The sequence below is a fragment of the Lates calcarifer genome, unplaced genomic scaffold (genome assembly GCF_001640805.2).
Source record: "Lates calcarifer isolate ASB-BC8 unplaced genomic scaffold, TLL_Latcal_v3 _unitig_920_quiver_1493, whole genome shotgun sequence".
NCBI classification, from domain to species: domain Eukaryota; kingdom Metazoa; phylum Chordata; class Actinopteri; family Centropomidae; genus Lates; species Lates calcarifer.
Genome location: NW_026118098.1, coordinates 16,403 through 31,099, shown reverse-complemented (window position 1 = coordinate 31,099; position 14,697 = coordinate 16,403). Strand labels below are relative to the sequence as shown.

At 39.3% G+C, this 14,697-nt stretch overlaps 2 protein-coding genes across 2 annotated transcripts; both read left to right on the top strand.

The window, feature by feature from the left end:
* The first annotated feature begins 8,267 nt into the window (after nt 1-8,267).
* On the top strand, nt 8,268-10,131 carry LOC108880355 (C-type natriuretic peptide 3). The gene is made up of 3 exons (XM_018671832.2): nt 8,268-8,453; nt 8,631-8,941; nt 9,747-10,131. The coding sequence occupies exons 1-2, from the start codon at nt 8,370-8,372 to the stop codon at nt 8,937-8,939; spliced, it is 393 nt and encodes a 130-aa protein (XP_018527348.1). The 5' UTR covers nt 8,268-8,369; the 3' UTR covers nt 8,940-8,941; nt 9,747-10,131.
* A 3,120-nt stretch (nt 10,132-13,251) lies between these two features.
* On the top strand, nt 13,252-14,697 carry LOC108880354 (brain natriuretic peptide-like). The gene is made up of 3 exons (XM_018671831.2): nt 13,252-13,383; nt 13,864-14,149; nt 14,687-14,697. The coding sequence occupies exons 1-3, from the start codon at nt 13,270-13,272 to the stop codon at nt 14,695-14,697; spliced, it is 411 nt and encodes a 136-aa protein (XP_018527347.1). The 5' UTR covers nt 13,252-13,269.

Genomic DNA, 14,697 nt, shown 5'->3' with positions numbered 1-14,697 from the left:
GTGGCATTAGAGGGTCACATTTACAACATGTGTATGCTAGTCTTTCCACAGCCGGCGGGAAGGGGAAGGCATGATGTAATGGCATGGGAGTCTGGGATCAGTCTAGGACAGGAATAGACAACAGGCCTGATGAACACCATCAAGGTTAAAATGGTGTTCTACTGCAGCCTCAGCCATGGGCAAGGTGGATTGGAGTGACACTGAAGTAATACCACAAAGGACGACCAGCTATGATTATCTGAAAACTATGTATTTACTCTTTAAAATATTTTTTAAAATGACTGCTGGAGGCTACAAACTGTGTAAATACCAAGACTTTTTCATTTGCTGTGACTTTTAAGGACTGAGAGTACCAGAGGAACACAGCAGGTATAAAATAAATGTATAAATTCAAAGCCACCAAGACTCTGAGATGCACAGTCAAGGCAGCAGTTATTGTTGCCACAAGTGGTAACTTCCAGAAAAGAGTACATAATATTTTGGTGAATTTCCCACAATTTTCATGAAACAGCTTTAAAGACATTTAAAGGACCAAAGAGAGGAAACAGTGGCTGTGTTCAAAACACTATTTTATTTCAGTAAACTGCAAAGTGTATTGGTACCCAGCATTTGCAAAAATCATTTACTCCGCCTTTCCTTTAAATGCCCAGTTGTTATTCCCTTGTTCCCCACAGTCTCCAGAATGAGAGGACAGTTACTCATTATATTACAGCCTCCATACCTTATTCTAACTGTGTAGCTACAATAATAATTACTAGTTTCTTCATTAGTCATGTTTGTTCATCCTACATCTGCTGCATGTATTATGTTATTACATGGAGTTTGTATTTATTTTCACCTATGACAAACTTAATACACCTAATTTTAACTGTATTTGGTGGAGGTGTCTGTACTGTGTTTTCTGTATTTGTGTTTAAATGCTGTGCACATGTTGTTGGCAAAACTCTTTCACTCCTCCATCTACTTTCTTCATGTGCTTGTCTTTTGCTTGTTTTGTGATGTGTTTTCTTATGTTGCAGTGTGGAGCTGTCAGGGCCACCTTGAATCATTACTTATTTGTCAGAAAGTCAATTTACAGCAAATTCACAGCATCCTTAGTAGATGTGTTCTAGCCCCTTAAATGAACCTTGGTTGCTTGGTAGGATATTAACTGAAACCATTTTTGACAGAAACTTATAGAATTTTATACATAATCCACAGAACTGAAAGGCATTTCTGTAATATACTATATACTATGTGGCACAACACAGGCACTAACCAGGCTGTCTGAATTCTTTCAATGTTAAGTTAATGTTTCCTTCCATAGCTACTGCAAAAACTCTAAATAACCTGAATGTGAGTGTGAATGCATTTGTCTTTTATGTGTTAGCACTGTTATAACCTGAATACTGTGTCAGAGGTTTCAGACCCCTGATCCTCAATGGGATAAGTGGATTATCCATTAATTTTAAACGTAGAAGGAAAGACATAAACTGAGAGAGCAGAAGGCATGATGCAGCTAAAAGTCTCTTGTCATTTCTACCCTTACTCAGCTCTGAGCCTATAATAGAAGGATCTCATTGTAGTCCTACATGGAATATCCTTCCAAGGATCAAGGGAATGTTTATTATCCCCAAGGGCCAATTTGTTTCGCAGCCAGCAGGTGCATTTCAGAAATGACCACAAGTCTGCAATTATTCAAACTTTTCATGTCTACCAACAAGTTAGCAAGTCAGCTGGGTCTGCCTTATCATTTACAGAGGTCAGTTTTGACTGCTATTTTTGGAAAGGTTGTCAATCATTACCAGGAGGTGGAAATTAGTAAAGGAAAGGTAGAAAGAAAGAGAAAAAAGTTAGAATGAAAAGGCAAATGCCTTTTCTTATATGAAAAACATGAAAAAAAACACTGTCACAGTATTTACATACAAATATGTTTCTTTTTTGATTGTTCTGAGAATTAACGTGAAATCCTGTAAATTCACATATGGTGGACATGGCACTCAAAAAATGAATCTGCATTGTGGAGATTTTTGGTTTAAATGTATTGTCTATATCAGAGTGGCCTGGGAGCACTGTAATTTACATCTTAAGCTCCTAATGGAAGTTGAAGAATACATTTACTTATCTTATTATACATCCTATATAGTTATATAAAACCATAGATACATAGATCAAAAACACTTCATTCTGCTGTTCTTAAATCCAACAACTCACTACCAGCTAATGAATTACACATACCACTGTTACACTGCGAGTGGATAAAAGATTAACTTTTCAGTGAGACTTTTAATGTTTTCCCGGAAAAGTAGAATGACGTTCAGCTCGAGCAGCCAGTAAAGGACAGGCAGCTGAGGATTCTTCCAGCAGTGTGTTGGTGATAAACTAATCTGTTTAAGGGAGGAAGTGCTAGAAAGGTGTTGACGGCATAGCACAGATGAGCATCCTCAATGACTGTCCCGTCATTTATCAGGTGCCACATTCCCACACAGCACTGGACACTGGGTTCAAATAGTGTCAGAAAATTTGTCATAATCATGCTAAGGGCAACACATTCTTGGTGTTGCCCTTAGCATCATAGTGTGTCTGCTGCAGCTATTGGTAAAACATTATATTTAAGTGTGTCTTGCCCTCTTGTCATACCAACCATTAAAAACACATTGACCTAACTGAGCTCTCAGTATTGACTGAAAGGATATTGTTTTGGCAGAGTAAACTATGATGCCAGCTAAAATTATAAATGGAGTTTTTCTCAGAAAGTCTTGTTCTGTTCAAAGACCCTTAATTCATAGAACTGATAGCTGTGGCAGCTAACAGGCCCAGCAGACACAGAGCAACATCAACATTCATTTAAAGTTTGGAGAGTGTGCAGTGTGTCCATCTGATGCATGTAGAGCCAAAAGCAGTAGCAGCACCCTGAGTCTGGTTCTACTCTAAGTTTTAAGACTAAATCTACACAGTAAAGTTAAACAAAACAATGAGTTGGGGCTAATATGCTCCACAGAGGTGATTTTGTTTCAGTTGGTTTCAGTTTTGTGACGAGGTCACAGGTACCGTTTCCTTCTGACGACTCTTCCATGTAGACCCTGTTTGTGTATCAGCGCTGAAGTCGAAGGGTGCACCACCACTCCCGTGAAACCCTCCTGCAGCTCTGTTCTTGCTGTCATATTGAGACAGTGACCATCCAGGGAAGAGACATTGACATGGTGATATCTTAGAAGTACCTGGGTGTTCAGCTGAACAATGGACTGGACTGGACAGAAAACACCACTGCACTTTACAAGAAGGCTCAGAGCAGACTCTACCTGCTGAGGAGACTCAGGTCCTTTGGAGTGCAGGGGGCACTCCTCAGGACTTTTTATGACACAGTTATGGCATCAGCCATCTTCTATGGAGTGGTCTGCTGGGGCAGCACATGTCAACAGCAGACAGGAAGAGACTGGACAAGCTGATCAAGAAAGCCAGCTCTGTCCTGGGGCGCCCCCTCGACCCTGTGGAGGTGGTGGGTGAGAGGAGGGTGATAGCAAAGCTATGATCCCTGATGGACAATGAGCTCCACCCCATGCAGGACAGTCTGACAGCACTGAGCAGCTCCTTCAGTGATAGGCTGCTTCACCTAAAGTGTGTGAAGGAGAGGTATCAGATCCTTCCTTCCTGCTGCTGTCAGACTCTACAACCAGCACTGCTCCCAATACACCAAATACTCAATGGACCTTTTTCACTAGGTTTTTTCTGCACTTTAATTAATCCATCCTAACCCAAAACAGCTGCTATCAGTTATATCATTGTGTGCAATACCATTTTCAAATGTGCAATATCTGTATTTAGTTAATTTTCTGTCTATATATAAAGTCCTGTGATTATTGCTCCTCTGTTAATATTTTTTCTATTACATTCTCATGTTTATACTGTTGTGTATATTTTTATAGCCTTATCTTGTTATTATCTTGCCTTTACTTGTATTTATGTCTTTTTCATCTTTTCAATCACTTATGCTGCTGCAACAATGTAAATTTCCCCACTGTAGGACTAATAAAGGATTATCTTATCTTATCTTATCTTATCTTATCTTATCTTATCTTATCTTATCTTATCTTATCTTATCTTATCTTATCTTATCTACTTAACAGTGGAAATTTTGAGCTGGAAGAAAAAAAAAGTATTTCATATTAGGGATATGCATAAATAATGGATTAGTCGATTAATCGACACGGTAAACATAGTCAACATCTGTTTTTAAGAATCAACAAATTTTTATTTGACTAATTTTTAATTGGGAGGTGGAAGGAGATTTATATTTTACTTTACAGAGACGTGGAACTAATATTTATGGTTCTGTTTCTGGTGAGTGCTTCTTCTCTGCTGCGTCTCTTTCTGTATGGTATAAACAAAAGACTGAACAGACGTCAGCAATAAAAAGAAGAGTACAGCATTTTGCCTGGGGGTTGGGGTATTGCTCAATGGTCTTCGCAGGTGTTATTGTTGTAGTAGTTTAAAGATCAAAATCAGTTTAATAAGAGCCTGCAGGCTGATAACCGTGCTGCCACTATCATTAGCTCTCGTTGTTTCTAGATGCTCAGCTTGTTTTTAGGTCAGGATTTCTTCAGTGTTCATCGTTCAGGAGGTTTTTACTGGGAGCTGAATTATCCACCAAGGCCTCATTGAATAAAGCACTTTCATATTTAAAAACCAATGTCTCTCTGCGACGCAGACACAGGACGCTGAGAGCAGCTGTTTGCTCAGCTTGTTTCTCTGATTACTGAAGATCCAGACGTCTGATGACAAAAATCCTTCATCTGGTTTAAGATTACAGTTCTAACTTTATAGAAAGTGACAGTGAAACATTCAGAATGTAATCGGGTGAAAATGTTTTAATGTCCGGCCACCCAGCCGACAGCCAGTGCTTACAGAAAAGACTGGATTTACAGCACCAGCAACACTAATGTTACAGCAAACGACAGGAAGAAATAACAAAGAGCTTTGGTGACTTAAATGATTTCAGACCATACACAGCTACAGCTCTGAAAAAGAATCCAAGAAAGCCAAGAAAGCCAAGAAAGTAGCAATAACAGCTGATGCATGGACAGCTCTCATGTTTGATTTTTTTGTCACTGTCAGTGTTACATTGACAGTGACTGGAAGACTTCAGGTTCTGTGCTTTAGACTCTCAGCACAGATGAGACACTCTGCTGAGAACTAGTCTGAGGTGGGTTGTTGATGAGTGGAGCTTGGGAGCTAAAGTTAGTGCATCTGTACACTACAGTGAAAAAAACATGACTCGACATGACAGCATATTATTATTTTGGTTTGAATGGAGGGCACATGTTAATGATGACATCACAACTAATCAATTTAAATTGGCTGGATTAATGGACTTCAAAAAGTAATTAAAATGCCCATCCCTATTTCATATGTTTAAAATGTAAACCTAAATGAAGATTTAGCTTTAGATTTAAAAATCATCTCTGACTGCTCCAAACTTGTCACACAAGAAAATATGATGAAACTTGCCCTGAAATAACTTCTGTTATGATTTGGTGTGATATAAATAAAGCTGACTTGTTTTGACTTATTAGCACAAAGACAAAGAACAGCTAAGGCTGATGGGAATGTCTTCAGTTTTGCATGGATTTGGTCATGAGTATCAGATGAAAACTCAGTAGGTCACAGAAGTGATTAGATAGAATATGCTTATCTATAAGTTAACATGACAATCCCTCCAATAGTTGTTGAGACATTACACACAAAACTACAAATCTACTGGTGGCACTAAGGGAAAAACCATGTTTCATCCTCTGGAGACAGAAGCAATGTCTGTACAAAATTCCATGGCAATCCATAAAGTATTTCATGAGAGAAGTGGAATTTACATCCCTACAGCCACACTGTTGCTGTGACTAAAAAGTGCAGACATGAACCATGTTTACCCTCTATTCTACAGTGGTGGAAAGAAAAATATTTCAGTCAGTCATTTGCATCATCTACATGCTGTAAATTCAGTCATTTCTAGTAAGAGAAATAATAAGTCTATCAAACTAGCTGTCTTTTTATTGGGGATTTCCTCCCGGAGGACACGGCTCTGGGAACCACTGCTGTGTTGCTTAACATATAATATTGATATCAGTATGTGTGCCTCTCATTTCTGTGCCTCAGTTCAGCAAGCTCCATTGTTTAGATGATGAGGTGCTTATGTTCTAATTAAGGCCTTTAATGGAGGGGAATTGGTGTGAGGGTAGATTGCACATTCGTCATCAAAGTGACAGTTAAGAGGTTTAAATGTCAGCCGTGAAAAACAACATACTGCATGCCTCAGTCCCTCTGAAGCTGTAGAGACCTACAGAGTGATTTGAAACATATCAACTGATAAAATACTGTCACAAACTGTTGTCATCATTATAACAGAGCATCAGCATGAATCTCAGACATGCAAGCAAATGAGCGTCATTCAGAAACACTCATTTCCTTTCAAACTACACAATAAAGTACTCAACTTAATCCAGACACATTTGCAGAGATGGAAAGTAACTGTCCCCATGTTACTTTTCAAGCCACATTATATTTCTACTACACTACATTTCAGAGGGAAATACTATTCACTATTATTTAACATCTATAGATAGTATTAATTTAACAAATTAAGATTGTTACGTCTAAGACATATGTTTTATGCACTGCTATACATTAAACTATTCAACAGTATATGACGTATTTAAAATTAGCTTCACCTTGACCACTGACATCAGTACTCCTCCACTGCTCACTTGATGCACAGAAGACAAATCTGTGTGTGTCTCTTAATGATCTGATTGCATTTTTAGTTACATCTGTCTGACAGTATTACAACTGTTCTCAGTATCACATCTGTCTGACCAGCAGATGGAATTAGGAGAGCTCAGATTCTTTCCATAAAAACATGTGGAACATTCACTGCTGCCCCGAAGCCTGAGTCAATTTCATATGATAGCCCTCCAGTTGAGAAGCTGGTGAAATGTCAATTAGCTGTCATCTGCCTCCACACAGTGCAATCAGCTTCATAGGGTCCAAGGCTAATCGCTCATCATTTGCCCTTGGTACCTGTCTGGATGGTGGCAGAGCAATCAGGGCTTGGGAGGGGTAGGAGATGGGGCATGATGGGAGTTGGAGGGAACAAGAATACAAACACAAGATGAGCACATAGAGGCACATACACACACAAATACACACACACCAATCAGACAAACTTCAAATTAATCTTCATTTTCACCACCTCCACCTCTGGACTTTGCAGGTGCACACATCAGCCTCTTTAAAGTATTTATGATGTATGACGCAGAGAGAGACGACAAAATGATCATTTCAAACTGCTTATGTTTCCACTCAGAAGCAAAGCAGTAGACAAATCATATGACTTTCGTTTGATTGCTCAGTGCAGAAATAATGTAGATTCAGGATATGCTCATCCATAGGCTTGGGAAAAGATTTAGGACACTGAAGCACTGAAGCATAGTCATAACAAAACCTGAAAAACCTGATAAAAAGGGGTCAAAACCAGTTTCAAAATTCTTTTACTTTAAAGATTCACATGAGATTTTACAGTTAGCATACCATTCACAGAGCAACATTTCTGTAGTTTAATGGATTTGAACAAAAAGCAGCTCACTATTTTCACTTGACCTCAATTTCTATTGCCACAAACATTTTCTGAGCTTGTCAGAAGACACAGATGTTAGGGTGGGTGAAGGATGGGTGTAGAACTCATTCAGCCTTCATGCAGCAGACAGATTAACAGTTTAGACCAGGTTTTTATTTAACTAAAGCCATGGTCTTTCCCTAACCTTGACCACACTGTAGTTGCCATGTGCTGAAAGAAAAGGTAGTAAAAACATTGCCTTTGAACATAATCTGGGGTTTTGCAGAACTGTCCAATATCAGCATTGTATGATAGCACAATATTGCACATGGTATGATTGCACAAGAGGATCTCTGATGTGGGCCATTTAGTAATGCAGGGGCTGTACTTGTATCACTTGAATAGTGATTCCAAAAAAAAAACATCAAAACCAATAGAAAATGTTTCATTTGTGTTTGACACCGTCATGTTAAGTTTGAGGTAACAACTATCACTGTGAAGTCCTGACCCTGAGCAAGCCAAGACCTCAGTTTTTAGTCAGTGATAGAACCTTGGAATGCGTCCACTCCTGATTACCAGCTGTCAGGTTAGCCTGTACTCCCACGTGGAGGAGCATTAGTCACGCCTCGTTAATTTTCTCAGACCCTGTGACGGAATCAGGTCGGGTATAAATGCAGCACCTGCCCACCGCTGGAGAGCGACACAGAAGAGCCCGGGCTCACACACCAGCTAGTCTGTATAGCAAAAGAAGAATAATAGTACAAAGAGAAAACTACAAAAGAAAATGAACTCCAACGTCTCCGTTTGCTGTTTATTTCTGCTTTTACTGCTTAATGTCGTTGGAGCGAAACCTGTCTCTGATCTACAGGTAAGTTTACCTGTCCTGTAAAATAAAGTCAGTATGGTATACCTGTGAACTGCTCCCACATCACTGTAGCCTGTATCACTGTATGTCTCCTGTGTATGAAGTTACCTGGACTGCTCTGAATATTTACAGTGTTGGGAGTGTCAGAGTTTACACTTTCCGTCTTCTCTTTTCCCTCAGAGTTTGAAGCAGCTTTTAGAAGAAGAGGTCGACGCCGCGCCGTATTATTCGTCGGACGAGATGGAGGTGGAGGGGAAGGATGGAAACACAGATAAGTCGGTGTACGGAGCTCCAGATGAGCACCCATGGGACTCCTCCGACCCCAGCAACTCGGCACTGGCGGCTAAAGAAAGCATCCTCGCGCGTCTCTTCAAAGACCTCATGAGGACCTCCAAGCGCTCGTGGAGCCGGTACAAGAAGGGCGGGCTGAGGAGCTGCTTTGGCGTCCGGTTAGAGAGGATCGGCTCGTTCAGCGGGCTGGGATGCTGAAGGTAAGGGTCGGGGAAGTGGAGGAAAGATGTGATTTCAGTTCCATAGTTAGGATATGATCAGTTCCTCCACACAGAAACAAATGTTTCATCTTTCTTTTCATATCATGAAGCAGAGAGACAGTGAAGTCCTGAAGGTGGGGTGACACAGCCTAATATTAATAATATTAATATTTAAATTATTAATGTTTTCCTCACAGGGTTTTGTGAAATGTAGGAAGGGCATCAAATAACTGTGAAGTGTATCTGTAGATTACAAGAAATAAAATGCAGTCAGACCAAAAAGAACCTCGCTTGATTTTAAATAGATTTCTGCGTTATCGCAATTAAACACATATAGCCACAAACAAGCAATAAAAAAGCAACAGAAAAACACACTCATTTGAATACCTGATCTTATATATCTATTGTCACAAATTGACAGATTAGGAATGCCCACTGCAGGAAAAAAAAAAAAAAAAGATGAGGCAAATGATTCAAATAAAAAATCGGTCAAAATCCCCCAGGAATGGTTTTCTGTGATATATTTCAGAGGGAATCCATTTTCATTTATTCTACTCAAATTAAATGTAGCAAAAACATTTTATATTAATTTACACAGAGAAAATGAACTTAATTGTGGCTGTTTCTTCACACTGACACTGAGAACCACATTCATGGTGTCACTGAGCATCTGCTGGAGGTTTAGAGGCTTGTTGCTCAGAGGTACCTGTGCAGCAGCTGCAGTTATGGCCAGACCAGATATCAGAACGTAACGGACCGCTATTTAATCTGGCATATTACTGATGGCTTTTTGTTCTGTCAACAGGCGTGGATAACTCGGGGTTCCCATCTGCAAACCAGTGTGACCATAACCAGCACCGGAGCTCTTCACTCACAAAGCTTTGACTGACACTTTAAAGGGCGGTTATTCAGTCTCTTCTGTCCATGATTCTCCCTAAGAACTGTGATTTTTTTTTTCATATGTTATCTGTTAAACAATAAATTATTGTAAATGTATTTATTATTTATTATTTTCTTGTTGGATAAAGTAGAGTTGCCTTGTAATAGATTGTATTCTAGTAAAATAATTATTTTGCATAAATGCTGAGTCTGTGAATTTGTTTCTGTTTTGGGCAGAAGTGAAAGCAGCTTTTTTTCATTCATGTTAAATAAACCAGTGTGTTAGATGGAAAACCATTTAATTCAAATCTATATTTATTATTATTTCATTGTTATATCACCATCAGCAGTCACAACAGTTTCGGGTTTGGGAATGACACCATGCTTTGAGAATGAACAAGCTGATATTTCACCATTTACATGAATCCACAGTGTCTGGTCTCCACAGTCTTCAGTTTATAAAACAAATTTAAAAAGAAGCACGAACACGCAAAAAACACAAATAGTGCTGGGGTTAAGGCGACCTGCTGCGACCTCCAGACACACCAGGAGGAATAATAGATTACGGAGGTTTTTTTTTCGGGTTTCAGACAGAGTATTACCTTCACATGATCTATGTTACCGTAGCACTGACTGTATGAAAAAGTTCCACATTCTGTGCAGCTGAACAGGATTGCCATCCATACATAAAGTCTCTTTAAACCACAGTGTCACTAGCAGTTTAGCCTGTTACAAATCACAAATAATGTTGAAAATCAAATGTTCTCACGGTTTTGTACACTTTCAGTACATTTACTTAACAGCTGTATTCATTTTATTTATTTTACTGTATTCTCTGTTCTAGACCTGCTCTATATGAAAAGTGCCTTGAGATGACTGTTGTTGTGATTCGGTGCTATATAAATAACATTGAATTGAACTGAAACAAAATCAATTAAGGACCTTATACTTTATTTGTGTATTTCAGTTTAATGTCTACCACACTTCAGAGAGAAATACACTTGTTACTGCACTACATTTATCTGACGACTGTAGTTACTGGTTACTTAGGTACGTTCACTTACAAAAACACTTAAATAACACTGTTGACAAGTGGCTCCCAACCATTGGTGGCTTGTGACCTCTTCAAAAAGAAATGTGCCAGACGTCTATGAGTTCTAAACAGTTCCACCTTCTCATCTTGAATAAAAAAGATCAAATCATTCACTATTCCATTAATAAAAGCAAAGATCAGAGCAAAATCCAAACCATGAAATAGGATTCTTCTTGCTGCACTTTGTGGACCACTGCACTATATGTAACTATATATGCAGTAAAATAGTTAAACTCTCTCCAACTAATCAGATACAACAGTAAAATGCTGCTTACACATTAATGTATCAATATTAACTATAACCATTTAATATCATTGCAGAGGCACTTTTACTTTGATCCTTTATGTAGCTGATAATACTGTGACTATACTTAGACTAAAATAACATTTTGAATGTGGCACTTTAAATGAGTATATTTTTACATGTGGTGTTTGTACTTAAGTAAATGATCTGAGCACTTCTTCCAGCCCTGTCAATCACGGAGGATAACATGTTCATAAAATGGCCCTGAATGTTAAAATTGAAATCACTTGCAATGACATTTATCTTTATTGAAATGATGATTAATCAGGAGTTATTTGTCTTCAGACACACCATTCATCCCATTATGGTGCATTCCCAACATGAAGCATGACCAAAACTGACATAATGTTGGACGGCAGTGTGCTGCCTAGAGCATTTTAAAGGATCACTCCACCTATTTAACACATCAGATCTGTTTAGAACTGTGTTCAGATAATACTCTGTAGGTGCCATTTAGCATGTTACCATGCTAAAAAGTGTTCAAATTATGGGGGAGCTAAGTGGGGCTTATATCTGCCCCAAACAGACCTGAGCTCCCCCAGAAGCTCCAAAAACTGCAAAAAGAATTATTAACATTTCTAAAGCTACAATGAACGTTAAAAGAAATTCTGAAAAATCAAATCTAAAGTCTGTCATCTGTAATTGCTTTGGTCAGTGCCCCTGACTTTATCTATCTTATCTTATTTATCTCTCTCTCATCTCATCAGCACACTCCCATAGAGATTTTCCTACTCAGTGACAAATGAATTATGAAACAAAAACAGGCATAAATCTCTCATCAAGATGCTTATTTTTTCTTGTAGCATTTAGTTTTAGAGGCAGTGCTTAACAAAGTCACTCCAAAGCTCCCCCTGAAGCATCAGTGGTACAGCTGATGCTGGTGGGAATGCCATTTGTTTTTCAGGTGTTTGGTCATGAACCAAAGTGTTGGGCAGAGTTGAAGTGTAGGACAGGTGGAAATTTTGACCTGCTGGTGGAGCTGAAAAATCTGGGAATCACCAAAATGTATTTACCCTCTGGGGATGACTCAGAGTCAAAATGTACAGCAGTTCCCTAGTATTGGCTGTAATAGTAATGGTTGTGTCCATTAATGAAGGTAAATGCAATATTCTTTCACTTTTAGCTTTATTTTTGGTCTCCACCAACTCCTGAGAAAAGTATCTGGCTGTTAAGCTATGTTCATCAGTTAGACCGTAACTATGTCTGTCTGCTGTTTGGTAGTGGATTGTGGGTTTATCAGAGCTTTTTCACAAAAACAGCTGTTTCCTGCTTCCTTCCTTAGTAAACCAGGGGGATAGAAGCTCTGAGAGTGAACCAAAATGCAAAGCTGTAAAACCAAAACTGAGCTGAAAGAGGCAAAACAACAACAACACAACAACAAAACAACAACAACAAAAAACTGAGTTAGAGTTATAGTTAAAACTGAGAGTTAGTGATAATTCTGTGTGGATTTGTCACTACAAGTGTCCCATTTTGCATTATAATCATTTAAGCCATTGTTTGCCAATGTTTTCTGCCACAGAGAGATAAAGCTCACAGACTGCCATAGAGCAGCTCTCTGAGAGTTGGTAGGACATCCTGTGTCTTTCTCAAGGACCCTTTAGCAGAGTGGCAGTCTGAATTAGGTTCCTCACACTGACGGTCAATCTCTCAAACCAGCAGACTACTCTACCACAATCACGTACACCCCTCAATTTAGTAACACTGTCACACTGTCTATTAGTTTACTACTTCCCGTAGCTCAGTGACAACAATGTCCCGTGTGGAGGGGGTTGGAGTATGTTTCTGAAACAAAGTAGCATATGGAAGCAGCTATGTCATACGAATGCCCCATATCTAAGAGACAACGCTTTAAAAGGAGTAGTTTTTGACAGCTCCTGTTATCAGAATCAGGTGTCAGGAATGCCAGTCCAATTCCTGGCATACCTACGTGTGTCAGGCTTAAGTATAAAGGAGCACAGGGTGCTGTTGTGGGCATCCAAACAGCTACCAAGCAAAAAAGCCACAGAGAATCCATCCATTGATAGAATCAGCAGGAACTCACAGAGAAACATGCATCTTTCTTCCATTTCCCTCAGTGGTCTCTTCTTCATCTTAAACCTGCAGCTGTTCAGCACATATCCTGTCAGCACCGGCTTGACTGACAATGACATGGACATCTTAAAGGTGAGATTCCAAATGAGTATTAGTGAAACTTGGGTGTGGAAGTTGGAGTTCTGGGGCTCCACCATGGGTCCTGGTGGAAATATTTGGAAATCTGAGGCAGAGAGCAGGAACGAACAGTTTCACATCATTTGCAGTATCTAACTTTAGTTATCCCAGAGAGAAGATAGATGCTGAATGATTGTATTGTATGAAGATGTCTATTGTCATCCCACATTTCACTCAACAGCAACTTCCTATAGGGACTTCTGCAACCACATGTGATTTAATGTGACTGTGATCCAATATATGCCTACTGGAGTTAAATTGGTTCTCTAAATGAATAATAATATGTGTTGTGAGTTAATGATAATTAATGCTGCAGCTGTATAGTCAACATTTTACCTGAAAGTGTACACTTGGCCTACAGTGTAACAGAAGATTATGAATGCTTCCACTGGTCTGGAAAGACTAACCCAACTTATGTCTGTCTGGACATTGCAGGCGTTGCTTCACAGACTAGAGGAGTCAGTTTCAGAGCAGACTGAGGTGGAGCAGAGAGTCCCAGCAGAGCAGGATGGTTTGGGCAGCCTTAATGTAGAGGAGGCAGCAGATGGACAGCAACCCCAAACTGAACTGGATGAGGCAGTGATCAGGGAATTTCTCTCAGCCAAGAACCTCAAGAGCATCCGCAATGACTCATCCAGGAGATCCTCTGGCTGCTTTGGTCGACGGATGGACAGAATAGGCTCCATGAGCTCGCTGGGGTGCAACACTGTTGGCAAATACAGTAAGTTACATTAACTCCACTTCAGTAAGCTACAGTTCCCTAACAGATCCAATTTGAGCTGATACTGTCTGTAAATGTCTTCATTCTGACAGCATATACAGATGGATGACAGATTAAAGGAAAAACAGGATAACAGTGCCTCCACCCATAGAGCATGAGGGATCACTGAAGGGTTAGATGAGAATGAAAACAATGTTAACCATATGCTATGGCCTTCAAAGTCACTAATTGAACATCTATGGGAGATTGAGGACAGTGCTCTCCACAACCATCATCAAAACACCTAATGGGGCAATATCTTTTGAAAGAATTTTGTTCCATCCCTCCAGTCTTGAGACTTGTAGAATCATTACAAAGGCTTTTCTGGTGGGACATGGTGACCCAAACCTTACTAAGACACCTTATGTTGGTTTTTCATTTAATTTGTCATCTGTCTGTGGTTAAGTACAATGTACAGACAAATTTGTACCATTGATTAAATAAGTAAGAAAATATGAATATTTATAACGGAACTATTATTTTCTTGTTCTCTTTCAGATCCAAAGTAA